Raw genomic sequence first — 18532 nt, 5'->3', positions numbered from 1 at the left:
TGGATGTGTGCAGCTTCAACAGTGCTAAAGAAGCTCGACACCATCCAGGACAAAGCAGCCCGCTTGATCGGCACCCCCTCCACCACCGGTGCACCATGGCTGCAGTTTGTCCATCTACAAGATGCACTGCAGCAACACACCAATGCTTCTTCTGCAGCACCTCCCAAACCCGTGACCTCTACCACCTAGAAGGACAAGAGCAGCAGGTGCATAGGAACCTTTAAGTTCCCTACCTGAGTCACATACCATCCTCACTTGGAGACATAGCAACGTTCCTTCGTTGTCGCTGGGCCAAAGTCCTGGAAGTCCCTACCGAACTGCACCTTCACCACGTACTGCAGAGGTTCATGAAGACGCATCACCATCTTTTCAAGGGCAACTAGGGATGTAATAAATGCTGGCCTTCCCCGAAAATGGGGGAAAAAAGCAAGTTGCAGATTTTGGCTCCACTTTTGTTTCAATGTACCGCCCCCCCCCCCCCTCCCCCACCTCCCTCTGTAATCCCCTGGATATTGAAGTCTGAGATTTACCAGAGAGCTGCTCCTTTGATAGTGGCCAAAGGCTCTGATACACGTAACCGGAGCGCAAACCGATTACCTGGCCCAAAAAATTGCGGAACTTTGGGCGTAAGTACATGATGTACAAATGTCCTCCATCAATCCTTCTGCAGAACACCTCACCGCCCATAAGAATGGTCCCGCCCCAGGTCACCGAGCCTCATGCGGGAGTTTCCTGCAATAGGACTTGCTTAGAGCCTCTCTTCAAATTATGGCGAGATTTTCAGGTGCAGCAGGAATCAGTTATTTTTCTGGTTTATCCCAATTTTTGGAGAGTTTTCAAAAAGCAAATCGAGTTTTACGCATTTATATGGCATAAGTATAAGTCGCAATAAAAATTGAAAAGCTTCCCAAATTGCAGGTTTTTAAACACGTGTACCTAATGTGCGGGAATAACGGTTGAATGAGTTGGAACTTGAATGAAATATTTAAAGAATGTGGTGTGTGTTCGCTGCTTTGATTGTTTACGCCCATTTTTATGTTCGACCGTATTCTCATTTGATTGGCAGGAAATTCTGGCGTATCTTGATATCGGGAAAATGGGCACATTTCTGGGCCGACGCAGGCAATTCAATGCCGACAATCCCAGTGAGGAACCTCACTCAATGGGAGCACGGACCAACAGACTGGTCTGGAGATAGCTCTCCCAATTTCCTAATGTTTCATTTTACTCACTGAAGAATTGGCTGAGTTGATTCCTGTGCCCGATTCTCCATTTTTTACACTCCTATCACCCAAGTGCCAATGCCAGGAGTGATAGCTCGCAAAAAATGGATCCTTAAATATCCTTCTCTTTTAAGCTAATTTTCATGTTCTCTACCACAACTCGTCCATTGGATGAACTATTTCTGGGTTTTTTATGAAAATGCGACCAGAATCCTTTCTTTCAGTTTATGTAGCTATTATAAATCCCACTCCAGAGACCTGAGCACAAAATCCAGGCTGACACTCCAGTGCAGTGCTGAGGGAGTGCTGCACTGTCGGAGGTGCCGTCATTTGGATGAGACGATAAACTGATGTCCTGTCTGCCCTCTCAAGTGGGGAAGTAAAAGATCCCAGGGCACTATTTCAAAGAGGAGCAGGGGAGTTATCCCCGGTGTCCTGGCCAATATTTATCCCCCAACCAACATCACCAAATCAGGTGATCTGGTCATTATCACATTGCTGTTTGTGGGAGCTTGCTGTGTGCAAATTGGCTGTGACATTTCCTACATTACACCAATGACTGCACTCCAAAAATACTGAACTGGATGTAAAGTGCTTTGGGACATCTTGAGATCACGAAAGCTGCTGGATAAATGCAAGTTCCTTTTTTTCTATAATATGGTTTATAATTGACATTTTACTTAAAGTGTTTTATTCACGAGTAAAAATAAAAAACATTAAATCTTTCAACATTCCATTTCTCGGATTTTGAAAATTATATTGAAAGAGCCCTTACTAAGCATAAAGTGAACAAAGATGTTAGAGAGTGAGTATCCATCTTATATATTTTTGCTTGTATTTGTACATTAGAGTCAGTTAACTCAGTAGATTTTGCCACGGGTCAGTTTGGTAGTCAGGTTATAGAACTAACTTTATGATGTATAAGCCTTTCTGTTGAAAGAAGCTTTGTGCAATGAGTACATTCGTGTGATCCCATAACTGTATCCTGTTATGTTAATAGTTACCAATGTGAACTAAGCTATTTAATCGCAAGCCACTGTAAATGGAATTTCTTCTTCAATTCTAAGCTGGCCACTGCAAAGCAACCAGCACCAGCTACCAATTCAAAACGGGCAATTTTCAACAAAAAACGAACCTACTAACATTAAGAAACCGTTAGTCAATGTAACATCGCAGTGACCAGGTCTTTCATTCCTCTTCGCTGACGAACTGATAATGGCCAATATTAGTATATCGGGCCTCACCGTTCATTCTCTGTGCCCCTCTCGTGTGCCTCGAGAGTTTTAAAAATGTCTCCATTTTAGCCTAAATTTCTAGTATGGTGACTGTAATGTATTTGCTTCATGGGCTCTTGGCTTAAGAATTCATAGCAACACATTGCTATTAAGAACTAGTTGGTTTAACAATCACACGACACATTACCAGTTCATCCACCAGGCTCACCGTCACCTGCCCCATCGTGGATCCCCCGAACTCAACTGGCTGGGGTTTTATTGAGTCGTGTGAACATCACGTGACTGGCTAAGCCACTCACAACTCAACAGCTCCACAAACCTGTGAGCATACTCACTGGTGCGTACATTACAGTGACAAGAAGTAAATGAACTTATATTTTACAATTGTGGAAGGAAGTGAGCTGTTCATCACCCTCTGAAACCCATGTCCTTAGTTGGTGAGACCAATATCACAGTTGTAAAATGATATTAGGACTGCTGCTTACTGAGCAAGCAACTTCTCATGTCCACGGAAGCTTTGGAGATGCAGAGAATCTATAACACTATGCTAGTGTTAATAAAAATAAGCTGAAAACTTGGTCGACCAGCAGTTTAATGGGTTGGTTCTAAATCTTTTTCTAATCCATGTATCACTCTCTATTTTAGGAATTTACAGCACATGATTAAAGAGCTCATGGATCCTGCTGAGAGTAAAAATGCCACTATCTGAGTAATGGGACCGCGAGTTTCCCACGTAAAGTGCACCCCATAATGTTGGAATTCTCTCAAACCTCTGTTGATTTAAATGTATGCGCATATTTCTTTTTAAAAAAGCAACTTTGCAGAAATGACTGAAGCAATTTTGAGTGGGAGTTTAATTTGCACGTGTATGTAGATCACTGAATTTCAAAATGAGATCCTCTCTCTGTACTGTACAATTCTGAGAGCTCCTTCACAATGATAGCAACAACTTGCATTGAGTGACCTTAACATTTATATCGTGCCTTTAACATGCATTTGAGCTGTAACTTATTCAGTTTGGGCTGGATTTTAGGACTTCTGCCGCCCCTGTTAGCGCCCCAGAGGGGTGACAATGACAGCGGTGAGCACTTCCGGGTGGACAGCCAGCTTCCAGCGCCCCGCCGGGATTTTCGTGCCAGTTTTGACAGGCACTGTCGAGCATTACCGCCCGGAAGTGCCAAGCCGGTGTGCACGCGCCTGGTTGCGACACCGGCTCGATTTTTGTCTCCCGCCCGATCCGTAGCGCCGTGCTGAGAACGCCTGTGAAAGCTGGCGGTCTGAGCTGTGGTGGTCGCAGTGAGGTCAGTAATGTCTACCTCACATAAGTGTGGTTGGTTTTTATTTTATTTTTTTACAATTTATGTTGTGGTGGCATGAGTTATTTATTGGGAATGTTTTTGGTGGGTTTTTTTCAGTTTTTTTTCTCCCCAGGCCTCTCTTTAGCTCAGGATTTTCCCTTGCTCTGCCGGCCGAGCTCCCTGAGAGAGAGAGGTGTGTAACGCCGCCCTTAGTGCCCCGCCCCACACTCAGGGCCCAGCTGACCAATTTTGCTGACTGAGGCACAAACAGTTCCCGGGCGCTAACTTTATTGCCCCGCCCCCATTACCGCCCCGAAATCAGCAGAACCGAAAATCCAGCCCCTAGTTTTTAAATATGTCCCACTGCTGATTCACACTTTGATCTGCCAATCAGTTAACCTGGGCGTGGATCCCTTTCAACCCACTGAATTGAGATTATTTCCAATCCAACTCCTATACTTTGAACTATTCTTTCTGTATTTTTGATGTGAACCTTTTGGTGTCGATGCAATCTGCTTTGCAGGAATTATCTTGATGAGTTTTCCACTTTTCCCAATTTTTCCTGAGTAAACTGCCTTCTGGGCCTGTTGACTAAGTGGGAAAGTGATTGTTAAAATTTGTCAAGAAAGAAACTTGTGTATAGCGCCTTTCACAACCTCAGGACGTCCCAAAGCAGTTTATAACTAATGAAGTATTATTTAGAATAAAACCCTAACCTGTTCAATCAGAAGGTTGTGGGTTCAAGTCCCACTCCAGAGACTTGAGCACATTCTTCTAGGCTGACACACCCAGTGCAGTGCTGCACTGTCGGAGCTGCTGTCTTTCGGATGAGACGTTAAATTGAGGCCCCGCCTGCTCTCTCAGGTGGACATAAAAGATCCCATGGCACAATTTTGCAGATTCAGGGGAGTTATCCCTGGTGTCCTGGCCAATATTTATCCCTCAATCCACATAACAAAAACAGGTGATCTGGTCATTATCACATTGCTATTTGTTGTCCACAAGTTGGTTGCCATATTTCCCACATTACAACAGTGACTACACTCAAAGTACTTCATTGGCTGTAAAGCACTTTGAGACGTCCGGTGGTCGTGAAAGGCGCTATATAAATGCAAGTCTTTCTTTCTTTCCCAATAGCTGTAACCTCTCAGTTCTGGTACCACCATGTAAGTCTTTTTTGTACTTTCTCCAGTGCTTCAAAGTCCTTTTTATAGTATGGAGACCAGAACTGTGCACAGTGTTTTAAGTACCCTTCTCTTCAAAAAATTCTATCAGGTTCGTTAAGCATGAATTAGCCTTCCAGAATCCATGCAGACTATTTTTGTTATATTTTCTGGCTCTAGATACTCTTCTATCATTTCTTTTAGTGTAGATTCCAGTATCTTTCCTATCACTGATGTTAAGCAGACTGTTCTATAGTTCCCAGGCTTTGTTCTACCTCCCTTTCTGTCTGTAGGAGCAACATTAGCTCTCCACTATCTCTGTCCCAGTCTCCTTGAGTATGCGTGGGTGCATACCACCTGGACCTGGGGTCTTATCCTCGGTTAGTTTTACTAGTTTGTCGATTATTTTCTCCCTTTCTATCCCCACTGTAGTAATCTTTTTAAGACCATCCTGTAGTGAAGTGTCTTCTTCAGTGAAAACTGAAGCGAAGTGGTTATTCAATGCTTCTGCCAGTTCTCTGTCATTACCTGTGAGTTTATCTTGCTCATCCTGTAGTGACCCTATCCCTAATTTAATTTTACTTTTGTTAGATATAGCGCACTATTATTTCTTTTTATATTCCTCAATAATTTAATTTTGTAATTTTTCCTCTGCCTTCCAGATAGTTTTTTTTAAACTTCTCCACTAAATTCTTATTTGCTTTTGTCCTCCTTCCGTATCTAAGCATTTCTTGTACGCCTTTTACTTTAGATTCAATGTTCCCTTTAGTTCTTTATTCATCTACAGTGCCCCATCATTAGCTTGCTTGTGTTCAGCGTTTAGTAGAATGCATTTCTCTTGAACTCTGTTGATTACCTTTAAAGATTCCCCATTGTTTTTCTGTCTTTGTTTTTTCAGATTTTCTCTCAGTTTACCTTCTTTAGTTCCACCCACATTTCCTCGTAATTTGCTCTTTTCCAATCTATGACCTTAGTCTTTGTCCGACTTGTGTCACTCTCCATCCTACTCGTGAACCTTACTGTGTTGTAATCACTATTACTAAGATGCTCTCCTACTCTTACTTCTCCTCTCTGTTCTCGTTCATCACTCATTACAAGATCCAGCAGTGATTTTTTTCTTGTTGGACATCTTAACGGACTGAGCGAGAAAGGTGTCCTGTAGACACACTGTAAAAACTCCATTCCTCTTTCTCCTATTGTTATTTATTCCTGCCAGTTTATCTGGGGATACTTGAAATCTCCCATGATTATTATTCTATATCTGCTACTCACCTCATAGATTTATCTACATATTTCGTCCACCAATTCCCTTCCACTATTTGATGGTCTATAGTAAACCCATCATCATCATCATAGGCAGTCCCTCGGAATCGAGGAAGATTTGCTTCCACTCCTGAAGTGAGTTCTTTGGTGGCTGAACAGTCCAATATGAGAGCCACAGACTGTCACAGGTGGGACAGATAGTCATTGAGGGTATGGGGTGGGTAGGACAGGTTTGCGGCACGCTCCTTCCGCTGCCTGCGCTTGATTTCTGCATGCTCTCGGCGATGAGACTCGAGGTGCTCAGCACCCTCGCGGATGCACTTCCTCCACTTAGGGCAGTCTTGGGCCGGGGACTCCCAGGTGTTGGTGGGGATGTTACACTTTATCCGGGACAGGCGCACCAACATCAACGTCCTCGTCCAGGCTAACATCCCCAGCATTGAAGCACTGACCACACTCGATCAGCTTCATGCGGACAATGCGGGCAGGCCACATTGTCCACATGCCCGACACGAGACTCCCAAAGCAAGTGCTCTACTCGGAGCTCCTTCACGGCAAACGAGCCAAAGGTGGGCAATGGAGTAAACCCATATTACGGTGATAAATCCCTTGTTATCTTTTATGGATTTTGTATCTATTTTACTGCTAGTTACTCCTTTTTTTTGACAGTCATTATATTATTTTTAACTAGTACAGCTACTTCATCTCGCCTCCTTCCTTCCCTTCCTAAATGTGCTATATCCACAATATTTAGTTACCAATCATATTTCAGTCATCCCTACTATATCCAGATCCCCTCTACAAATCACTGCATCCAGTTTGTCCATTTTGTTTTGAATACTTCCTACATTGCTGTACCAACAGTTTAAATTATTTTTATTTATTATTACACTCTCTCTTTTTAGTAGTTACCTTTATGCCCGGTGATTTTAGCCCATCTCGGACCATTCACGTTATCCTTATTCCCTCCTTTAGTTTCTCCTTTATTCTCTTTTCCTCATTTCATTTATTGTAAGTTTCTGTAATTTCCAGCAGTTCCCTCCCCCAGTGTTATTATTTTAAAGTCTTATTTACCGCCCTAGTTATCCTTTCCGCTAGCACCATGGTCCCAGCCCGGTTCAGACACAACCCTGTCCCAGCGGAACAGCTCCTTCCTGTCCCAGTACTGGTGCCAGTGTCCCATGAAATGGAACCCTTATTTCCCACACCTCTCCTTTAGCCACGTGTTGACTTTCCTAATGGCCCAGAAATCCCGGCCTCCCTGGATCCGTACGGAGTGTGTACGGACGTGGGAAGACATCGCAAAAGCCGGTTTTCAGCGCATAATGTGCATGCTCGGAAAACCGACTTTTCCGATCTGTCAAGCTAGAGCTCGACAGATCCTCCGCATCTCGGCAGCCAGGACATTTCTACGGGCAGGATTGAAGATTTACCCATATCTTGCCCAGCAAATGTCCTCAAAACTCTTGCGTCTGATAAAAGCAGGTGCGTAGTGTAAGGGTCGAAAATCTAGTGCTACACAAAAGAAAAGGCACCCGATAACAAGGAAATAGAGCATGGGACCATTCCATGCACCCTTTTAATCGAACTTTGGCCAAGGCAAGCCGCAGGCAGAAAGGCAGGCTGGGAAATATGTCTGTGGCCAGACACTATGTGAATTCGGGGGTCACAGGCAGGCTGAGAAGCCAGCCAATCCCGGGAAAGTGCATCTTGGGCCAGCCAATCAGTGAATCGAGCCGGGCCAGAAGCAGGGAAATCCTCGACCAATAGGGAATACTCGGCGCATTTTGTAAAGGACAGCTTACCTGGATCTAATCAAGGAGAAGGGCCTATCACCAGCCCATTACCCATGTACATAAAGACAATAGGAGAGGCCAACACCTCGGTGCATCCCGACCCTGACACAATAGCCAGCCAGACTATCAGGCATCGAGGTGCACAAGAAACAATGCTTTACCTTAACACCTCATCCCCACCTTGACTCAAACAATGAGACACTGATTCAGTTTGGGCGCGAAAAAGGCCGGAAACCGAACCGGGTATAAAGGTGAGAGCTGGCGACACTTGAAGAACACAGACAAGGGGACCTGACGACACCTCGAAGGAAGAGAGAGGGACTCGGCCTCGCAAAAGAACGACCAGGCTTGGCCCATCCACCTGTCCCCGGTCGGTGAGGCCCATCCGCTACTGGTCCCCTGGTCGAAACACCCCCACAGCAGAGGACGACGACCACGCCAGCCCAGTGGGCCCGGTCTGCTCCCCCCGGGGTCTGTTGATTGTGCAAATTGACTGACTGCAGAAACTTGTTTTTCCAGTTTTGCTGGCTCTGGCCTTTGGCTTGGGCCAGGCGCCAATTGGAGAGAAGAGGAAAATCTGCATGTCGACCGACCATTCTGCGGGCCTGGAGGCCCGTCAAGGGGCATGCCCGGAGGCCGCCCAAGGTGCCGGACTGGCACCACAACAGATTGAAGGCTTCAGCCAAAATACACATCGAAAGGAGGAATCCGCAACCCGGGTGGCGGCCAACCGAGCGGCGAACCAGGGAGTCCGAAACACCATCCGAGTGACAGTGAAGAAAGTGGAGGGCCAGACAACGATCAACCGGGACCTGTTCGTGAAGAAAATCCTGCTGGGAACATGCAGCATGAAAGTCGCCGACATCTTCGCCTTGCAGGACCTCCCGAAGAGAGGTTACTTCGACGTGACCTTCAGAACCATCACCCTCTGCCTGAAGTTCCTGAAGGGTTTGAAGGAGGCGAGTGAACCGCTGCGCTCAGTGCTAACTTGGGAGCCACTGTTCACCCTCCCGTCGCAGAGAAGACGCACTATCACAGTGCAAATGTACAACCCCCACATCCCGGTCATTGATGTGCTGACATTCCTCGCCAGGTATGTCGATGGGGCAGGAAACAGCAGCGACGTGAAAGACTTGCACGGGATTTTGACCAGCAAGCGCCAGATCCAGGTCACCATGAAGGTGGACGCCAGCGGAACCATCCTGCAACCCCCTCCAGCTTTTCCATCGGAGGAAGTCGGGGCTACATGGTGTACGCTGGCCAACCCAACGTGTGCCACACCTGCGGGAAGGCAGGCCATGTGGCGGCAAGCTGCAAAACTGTCATCTGCCGAAACTGCAAGAACCAAGGCCACCAGACAAAGGACTGTAAGGAGACCAAGCGCTGCAACCTCTGTGGCCTGGCTGGGCACCTTTACAAAAACTGCCCCAAGCGCAACTTCAGCTATGCGCAGGCAGCAAAGAACATTGCACCAGAGGAGGAGGAAGCTGAGGAACACAACGTTCCAGAGGGGAGCCACACCCTCCCCCTGACCAACACCCCCGTGGACTTGGAACAAGTCGGCGAGGAAGAGAACCCTGCTACGGCGAGCTGTGAGACACCAGCAGCCAGCAGCGAAGCTCTCCCCCAGCGCACCGAGTCCAGGAACGAGGAGACAGCAGACGATGAAGCGGGATGGGAGACCGACAAGAAAAAGGCCCACAAGCGTAAGGAGAACAGGCGAGCAAGGGCCCCTGCGGAAACGACAGGGAAGAGGCGGCTACCAACCTCGACAGACAGCAGCGGCGGCAGCTCGTCTGATGAGGAAAGGCGAGAAAAAGCCTCTCACCACCGACACCAAATCAAGAGGCAATACGCCAACCCACAGCCACAGGCGACCGGGAGCAGTGAAGCGACCAGCGCAGCCCTGCTCCGGGAACCCGGGAGCAGCGAAGCACCCAGTGCACACGAGCTCCGGAACACCGAGATCGAACCAGCGACCAACGCAGACCAGCTCCGGGATAACGGGAGCAGCGAAGCGCCCAGCACACCCTGTAGACTTGTTGCAAGCCCTCATGCTCCCTAAGCACATTGCCATTGTCAAAGAATCTGTGGAGACAGCCCCCAACGGTGGCATCACATATTACTCGTGAAGTATTACCTCCTCACCACGCTAAAGATTTGGGAGTTATGGTGCGCCAGGCTATAGACGAGGCTGACCCTACCAGCCGGGATGTGCAAATTGTAAAACATGGCCGAACAGTCCAATTCCACGGGGACCCCGAGAAGGTCTTAACGACTCTGCAGCATCATACTGGCTCTGGCATACCTGACTATGTGGATCCTCATGTGTGGGCAGAGGACCCCTCCCAAGTGGGTTATACTCCCATTGATCCGATTGAGTTCCCAGTGCAGGGCAATGTGGACGGGCCCTCTATCCGACAGTACCCACTGAAATCACAGGCAATACCGAGTATCCACCGACTGATTAAGGGGCTAGTGGAACAGGGGATTTTGGTCCATGCCAGTCCCCGTGTAATACTCCTATACTGGCAGTCCCTAAGCCAGGCAGACCAAACGAATAACGTTTATTTCAAGACCTTCGAGCTATCAATGCTATCGTCCAGCCCCTGCATGCTCTGGTTCCCAACCCAGCACAGATACTGTCAATAATCCCAGCAAACGCCAAGATCTTCGCTATAATAGACCTTCAACATGCCTTCTTTGCTTTGCCGCTAGCCCAGGCAAGTCAGTACCTATTCGCCTTCACTTACCAGGGACAGCAATATACCTGGACTAGACTTCCTCAAGGGTTCATCCACTCCCTGACCTTATTCTCAAGGAGCCTGCAGAGACAGTTACAGCCTCTCACGCTGACTAAGCGATCCACTTTGATTCAGTATGTGGACGATTTACTGGTAGCCAGCGCAGATGAACCAAGTAATCAGGAGGATGCTAATCAGTTACTGAATTACTTGTCATCCCTGGGATACATAGTTTCCCCGTCAAAGGTCAAAATTGGCCAGTCTCAAGTCAAATTTCTTGGGATCATTTTATCAGGCACCCACCGAGCCTTGGAGGCTAGTCGAATCGAACCCATCTGCCAGTTTCCAGTCCCTAGCACGGCTAGACAAATGCGGCAGTGGTTGGGGATGATAAATTACTGTAGATCCTGGATCCCTAATGCTGCCTTGATGACCAAGCAACTCACACCGTACACTACCAAGGAAGGCAACTTTGAAATAGAAACCGCAGACGTCCAAGCCTTTAAGGAACGAAAGACAGCCCTGCTGCAAGCTCCGGCTTTGGGCCGGCCCCTCTATGACCGGCCCTTTCAACTGTATTGTACGATCTTGAAAGATTGTGCTACCGCTGTCTTAACTCAGAAACACGGGGATAAGCATAGACCTGTTGCCTACTACTCTTCTAAAATAGACTCTGTTGCCTTGGGACACCCCGTATGTACTCAAATATTAACTGCCATCTACAATAGCCTTCAATCTGCCGCCAACCTTACCCTCCAGCAGGATATTGTTGTATACACCTCTCACTCCGTAGCTGCCCTCTTGGGTCAACTGCAGACTCAACATCTTACCATGGCCAGGCAAAGTAGATATGAGATCTACCTACTAAATAATCCAAGGCTGACCTTTCGACACTGTACTGCCATTAATCCGGCCTGTTTTCTTACCAAGCCACCCCAAGATGAGGAAGAACCGAGTCATGACTGTTTATCTTTAATTCAAGAAGCTACCTCGGTCAGGGAGGATTTAGTTGATGTAGCAATGGAGGACCCTGACTGTATTATGTATGTTGACGGAAGCTCTTCCATTGACCCAGAAGGCGGACGAAATTCGGGATACGCCATAGTAGACCAGGAGAATTAGGTCCTGGAATCTGCCGCCTATTCCGCCCAACAAGCTGAACTATTCGCCCTCACCCGAGCCTGTATCTTGGCTAAAAACCTCAAGGTCAATATCTATACTGACTCTGGGTATGCCTTTGGGGTAGCCCATGATTTCGGACAATTATGGAAAAATAGGGGATTCCTAACTTCAAATGGGAATGAGGTATCCCATAAGCAGCTAGTATCTGACTTGTTGCAAGCCCTCATGCTCCCTAAGCGCATTGCCATTGTCAAATGTACCGCCCACACTACCGGAAACTCTCTGGTTGATATAGGAAACCGCTGTGCTGACCAAGAGGCCAAACAGGCCTCTCGTGGACAACAAATGGTAGTGCCCAGAATGATGAGACAAACTAAAAATCCTGCAAAGGATAAGTTAGCCTCGGAAAAACCAATGCCAACCATCCAAGATGTCATTAAAGCACAGGAGGATGCTCCTAAAAAAGATAAACTGGTGTGGAAAGATTATGGATGTACTTATGGCAATGTCTCTAAACTCTGGACCACTCCCGCGGAACAGACTTGCATGTCTGACGAGTTGGCCTTGTGGGTTATTGAATGTATGCGCTTTGCTACTCATTGTGGAGCAAGGGCAACAAGTGATACGCTTTTGGCTACTTGGTGGCACCCTAGACTCCAGGCATTGGCCCAGAACATCAGTAGTCGTTGCCTTGTTTGCCAACAGCATAATCCAAGGAAGGGAGTCCCCTGTGATTGGGGTAAGACGCCCCTACCAGAAGGTCCCTTTGAGACCTTGCAGTTGGACTACATTGAGTTGCAAAGGGTTCAGTGTTACAAATATGTGTTAGTAATAGTGGATGTGTTCAGCAAATGGATCAAAGCTTACCCTACCCTGGACAAAAAGGCTCAAACTGTTGTTAAAGTGTTAATGAGGGAAATTGTTCCTAGATATGGTATCCCTGCGCGACTGAGTTCCGATAATGGCCCTCACTTTATTGGCCAAGTTAACAAAGAATTCTGTTCCCAGATGCGCATTAACCAGCAGCCGCATTGTGCCTACCGACCCCAAGCTGCGGGATTAGTTGAACGTGCTAATCAAACTCTTAAAACCAAGCTTGCAAAACTGGTAGCATCAATCGTACTCAATTGGCTTAAACTCCTTCCCATAGCCCTATTCCAGATTCGCACTACTCCTACTAGTAAGGCTAGGCTGACCCCCGCTGAGGTCATTTATGGTAGACCCCTTAGGACCCCCTGGAATCAGAATGGCCCCTCCACTGTCCAGTTCCACCACATGACTCAGGAGATGACCGCCTATATTCTTTCCTTGACTCAGGTTCTGCGAATAGCCCACAACCAGGTTCGAGATGCTCACCTCGACCTCCCAGTTTTACCCGAATCATCCCTCGTGGCACCAGGGAAGTATGTCCTGATTAAGAAATGGATTCGGAAGGGATTAGAGCCACGATGGGAGGGGCCTTTTCAGGTGTTACTCACTACCCCCACTGCAGCCAAGGTTGAGAGGAAAAGTGCCTGGGTTCACCTGCACCACTACAAGCTCACCACCCTCGAATGAACCTATTTTACTGGTTATTCTAATTCCTGTTTCTGTTCCAGATTTCCTCTTCTCCACAGCTGAACAAGGCCGTCGACATCCTAATTGGTGAACTTTTAACCGTAGTGATAGACAGCCAGCTACACCGACAGTGAACTGAGAAGAGAGACGAGAAAACTGAACTCTATTAATCAGCAAAATTGGACTATTTATTTGAATTCTGAGCCAAAAGATGAAACCATGTCTGTTTGCCACAGTCTGTATAATAGTGTTGATATATGACAGTTCCGACGCATGGGAAGGGAGACAGAGGCGAGAGCTCCATGTAAACACCTTTTTGTACATGTCTTATGTTTATGCGCAAAATGGGAACTTTTCTACGTGCTGGGTGTGTTCACATATCCCTCTACATTCCAAAGGGGGAATTCCTTTGCGCCCCGTTCCACTGACCCGAACTGAGACTGTCAGATGGATTCAGAGCCAGACTATCATGAGAGGAGGGGGGCCAATACAAATACGAGAGATGAAAGGCGGGTCAAAAGAGGGATCACGAAGATCAGGAGGAGTATCATACCGTTAACACGTGAACAACCACGGGGAGGTCACCAAGTGGAAGAGTGTTGGAGATCCTATCAGTCAGACATTTCAGGGATGGTACCAACCAATCTACAACCGTGAAAAGGAACCCCCATTCATAGCCCTGACCAATACCTCAGGGATTGGGAGGTCAACTGGGGACATATGTCTAACCCGAAATGACACCAGTAACAAGGGACATATCATAGGGTACAGCAATTGCCCACACAGTCTCAACATCACCACAGGTGCACGAGTCACCATCCTCTCTCACCTTCCGGATAACACAGGTGGAGGTTTGTGGGCCCAGTCCTGGGACCCGGAAGCAATATATCAGAAAGCAGCTTTTAACGGCACGTATTTCGTGTGCGGTCATAAGGCATATCCTTGGTTGCCTAGGCGATGGACAGGGTCCTGCTATTTGGGATATGTGGTGCCATTTGTGCGGCAAGTACGTACCCTGGCAGAAGCACATGCCTCCAGCCGATACAAGCGAGCCATCACCCCCACTGACAAGTTCTTTGGAGTCATGATGTTCCCAATCGGGATAAGACGTCTCATGGATGAAGTAGAGAACCTAGAGATGATATTGGAACAGATAGCTAACAATACTGCTGAAGCTCTGGAGGGCATCATAGCTGAAATGGTAGCAATGCGGACCGTAACATTACAAAACCGAATGGCCCTCGATTACCTGTTAGCTGAGAAAGGGGGGGCGTGTGCCATGATAGGATCTGAATGTTGCACTTACATCCCCGATAGTTCAGAAAACATAACCAATCTCGCTGATCACATAAGAAGGGAGGTGAAGAAGTTATCCACGCCAGCAAGAGGATCTAGCTGGTTTGATTGGCTGTTAGGTGGATCTTCGAGATCCTATCTAATGCATGGGGCAATTATTCTCATCGTAGTAATAATTACCTGTTGTCTGATTGTTGGTTGCCTTAACTTCTGTTGTAAAGTAATGATGGCAAGGTTAGCAAACCCTCTTGTGGTCAAGGGCTCCTGGGTTATGATCCAACGAACTAAAGAACTACTCGACAATAACAACAATATGATTCAGGAAATAGAGTGTGAACGGATGAATGCAATACTCCTAGAATGATCCTAAGTGTTATCATGGAATGATAAAAGGGGGGGGAATATGGATATGTGAAAATGTATAAGCAATAAAGACAGTGAAGTGAACTGGATATATGAAAATATATAAGTAATGGAAAATAACTAAAAGAATGTCAGATTGCAAATATTATAACATCAGCACAATTAACAGACTTTCTCACGGTCTTAGTTACTAGTCACGCCAGTATAATTGTAACATAATTGTAACATTTACAAGCAATGTGTGAGAAAGCTCCTTGTGAGAAACAGATGCTGTAATCACTTGCCCGTATTTAATTGGGCAAAGAAGGCCAGGTATCGGCTAATGAGTGGACAAAGGGAAGGAGGGATCACAAAGGCTAGGGTGAACTAAATGTCTTTCAATTGTATTATGTACTGAAATTGTATAAATGATGCGCCTCTATGTTGTAACAACACTTGTCCGTAGGAAGTGGGTGCGCTCTATCAAGAGAGTATTCCTTCTGTCTGATAAGTCTCGGCCGGTGAGACATAATATTAAAGACTGCTTTGTTACAAGCTCCTTTGGTGTTCGCCTCAGTGTATTCGCTGAAACAGATTGAAGGAAAAGAATCCAAGAATCTACAACCCCATCTCCGGAATACCAGGAGCGACGCAGCGATCGAAGCACACCAGCTCGAGAACGCTCTGAGTTATGAAAAGAAGGAACCACCAACACCAGGCGAGGACAGTGGAGAGGACATATCGGACTTTATCGCAGCACTACAGCAGTCCCCTGGTCGAAACACTCCCACGGCAGAGGATGACGAGCACGCCAGCCCAGGTGTAGTAGACCATGATAGTAATAACCTATGCATGCTAGAAATGGCCATTAAGCACTTAAAGGACAATTTATGTGAATCGTAATGTTGAAACTGTAAAAAATAGCCTTAAAATGGATTTAAAAATTGCTAGTATTAACGTGCGTAGTGTAAAATCTACTACGCGATGTGTTTCCACCTTGGGGTACCTCGCCAAGGTCAAAGCGGACCTGCTGTTCTTTCAGGAGTGCGGTCTGCCGCACTTCAGCAGTTACTGGCAGTGGTCACGATGGTGGGCCCATGGACCATCCATATGGTCAGGAGGCAACGTCAGCCGGGCTTCCGGCCTGGGCATTCTGCTGCAGGGAGGCCACTTCACCATCACCGAAGTTAAGGAGGTGGTGGGCGGCCGCCTCCTCATAGCAGACGTAATGTACAAAAACTCCCCTCTCAGGTTAATTAATGTTTACGCCCCAGCTCTCAAGAACGAGAGGCTGCCCCTCTTCCAGCAGCTCCCAATGCTGCTGGCAACGTCCAGGCCGGTCATTCTGGGCGGTGACTTCAACTACATCATCGATGCGGCTGGACGATCCAGCAGAGCCGACAGCAAACTGGACACCACGTCCAGACTCCTGATGGATGCGGTAAAAGATGCCAAGCTGTGCGACGTCTTCAGCAACCCTGCAGACGGAGCACCGCTCAGATACACCTGGTCGAGACCAGACGGGTCCGTCCGTTCCAGAATTGACGACCTGTTTGTGTCCCACAAAGCTCAAGGTCAGATCCACCGACGTCACGCCGGTGTTCTTCTCTGACCACTGCCTCCTACTGGCCGACTCGCCCACAGGAAAACCAGAAAGCTGGCAGAGGGATATGGAAGCTGAACGTGAAACTGTTGACTCCGGAAAACATTGAGGAACTCAAGAGGGATTACAAAGGTTGGAGAACCGTAAAGCCCCACTGCGATTCCCCGATGCACTGGTGGGAAACAATCAAGACGATAAATCAAGAGGTTCTTCATCCTCAAAGGTGTTCAGCAGGTGAGAGGGAGACAGAGAGAATTGTTCCAACTCCAGACAAATATGCAAAACCAGCTCCTGCTGCAGTCGATGGGGGTCGATGTCGCGAAGGAACTCGAAGAGGTGAAGGGCCAGCAAGCCTCGCTCTTTGCCTCAGAGTCCTCCAAGATCATCTTCCGCTCCAGAGTCCGCTCTGTCGAGCAGGATGAGACGTGTTCGCGTTTCTTCTTCCAAAAGGTACACAGGGGGAGCTCTGTGATCACCAGCCTAAAGCAAGAAGATGGTTCTGTGACGTATTCGCAGCCTGACATGCTGAGGATCAGCAAATCCTTCTATGCCAGGCTGTACGACGTCAAGCCCACAGACCGCACGGCCTCCCAGTCTTTTCTGTCGTCTATTTCGGAGATATTAGACGACAGCAAGCGGGAGAGTCTGGACCACCCGTTAACTCTGGACGAGCTGACAAAGGCCGTCCGGTCCTTCGAGACAAATAAAACTTCCGGAAGCGACGGCTTACTGGTCGAGTTGTACTCGGCTCTGTGGGACTGGATGGGCCCAGACCTGCTGGAGGTGTACGGAGGTATGCTTCTGGCCGGCAGCATGTCAGAATCGATGAGGAAATGCATCATCACCCTCATCTACAAGCAGAAGGGGGAGAAGGAGGAAATCAAAAACTGGCGGCCCATTTCGCTGCTCAATGTGGACTACAAGATCCTGTCAAAGGTCATCACCAACAGGGTCAAGTCTGCTCTTGAGCTGGTGATTCACCCGGACCAGACCTGCGCTGCCCCGGCAGGAAGATCTCTGATAGCCTGGCGCTACTCAGGGATACGATCGCCTACGTGCGGGACAGGAGAGTGGACACCTGCTTAATCAGCTTAGACCAGGAGAAAGCCTTTGACAGGATATCGCACACGTACCTGATGGACGTGCTCTCCAAAATGGGGTTTGGGGAGGGTATCCACAATTGGGTCAAACTGCTCTACACAGACATCAGTAGTGCAGTTCTAATCAACAGGTGGGAAACTCAAAGCTTTCCAATCAGATCTGGGGTCAGGCAAGGCTGTCCTCTCTCGTCTCTCTTGTTTGTGTTATGTATCGAGCCCTTTGCTGAGTCCATCAGGAAGGATGCGGGCATTAGAGGGGTGACGATCCCAGGCAGCAGAGGTGCTCAGGTCAAGACCTCCCTGTACATGGACGACGTCGCCGTTTTTTGCTCGGATCCGCAGTCGGTCCGCAGATTGCTCACAATCTGCGACCAGTTTGAACTGGCCTCGGGAGCAAAGGTCAATTGCAGCAAGAGCTGGCAACTGGACCGACCGAGCCTCCATTCCCTTCACCGTCAAGCCAGATTTCCTGAAGGTGTTGGGAATATGGCTCGGAGCGGACGGGGCGTGCGCCAAAAACTGGGACGAGCGTATCGCCAAGGTCAAACAAAAACTGGGATGTTGGAAGCTGCACTTCCTCTCCATGGCAGGAAAGAACCAGGTCATCAAGAGTGAGGTGCTCTCGGGGTTGCTGCACGTGGCACAGGTCTGGCCCATCCCTCGCTCCTGTGCCGCGGCAGTCACCCGAGCCGTCTTCCACTTTGTCTAGAGGTCCAAAATGGACCGTGTCCGCAGAGACACAATGTACAAATCTCTGGACAGTGGAGGAAAGGACGTTCCGAACGTGGCC

General features: G+C 47.8%; 1 protein-coding gene across 1 annotated transcript in view; it reads left to right on the top strand.

Annotated features, from left to right (window-relative positions):
- LOC139250660 (uncharacterized protein C6orf118-like) overlaps positions 1-15574 on the top strand; it is a 122527-nt gene extending 106953 nt beyond the window's left edge. The window contains exon 9 of the mRNA XM_070873032.1: positions 13443-15574. Coding sequence (XP_070729133.1) covers positions 13443-13535 — 93 coding nt within the window. The 3' untranslated portion in view covers positions 13536-15574. The remainder of the gene's footprint in view (positions 1-13442) is intronic.
- The last annotated feature ends 2958 nt before the right edge of the window (positions 15575-18532 follow it).

The sequence above is a fragment of the Pristiophorus japonicus genome, unplaced genomic scaffold, assembly GCF_044704955.1.
Source record: "Pristiophorus japonicus isolate sPriJap1 unplaced genomic scaffold, sPriJap1.hap1 HAP1_SCAFFOLD_405, whole genome shotgun sequence".
Lineage (NCBI taxonomy): Eukaryota > Metazoa > Chordata > Chondrichthyes > Pristiophoridae > Pristiophorus > Pristiophorus japonicus.
This window is presented reverse-complemented; position numbering and strand designations above follow the sequence as displayed.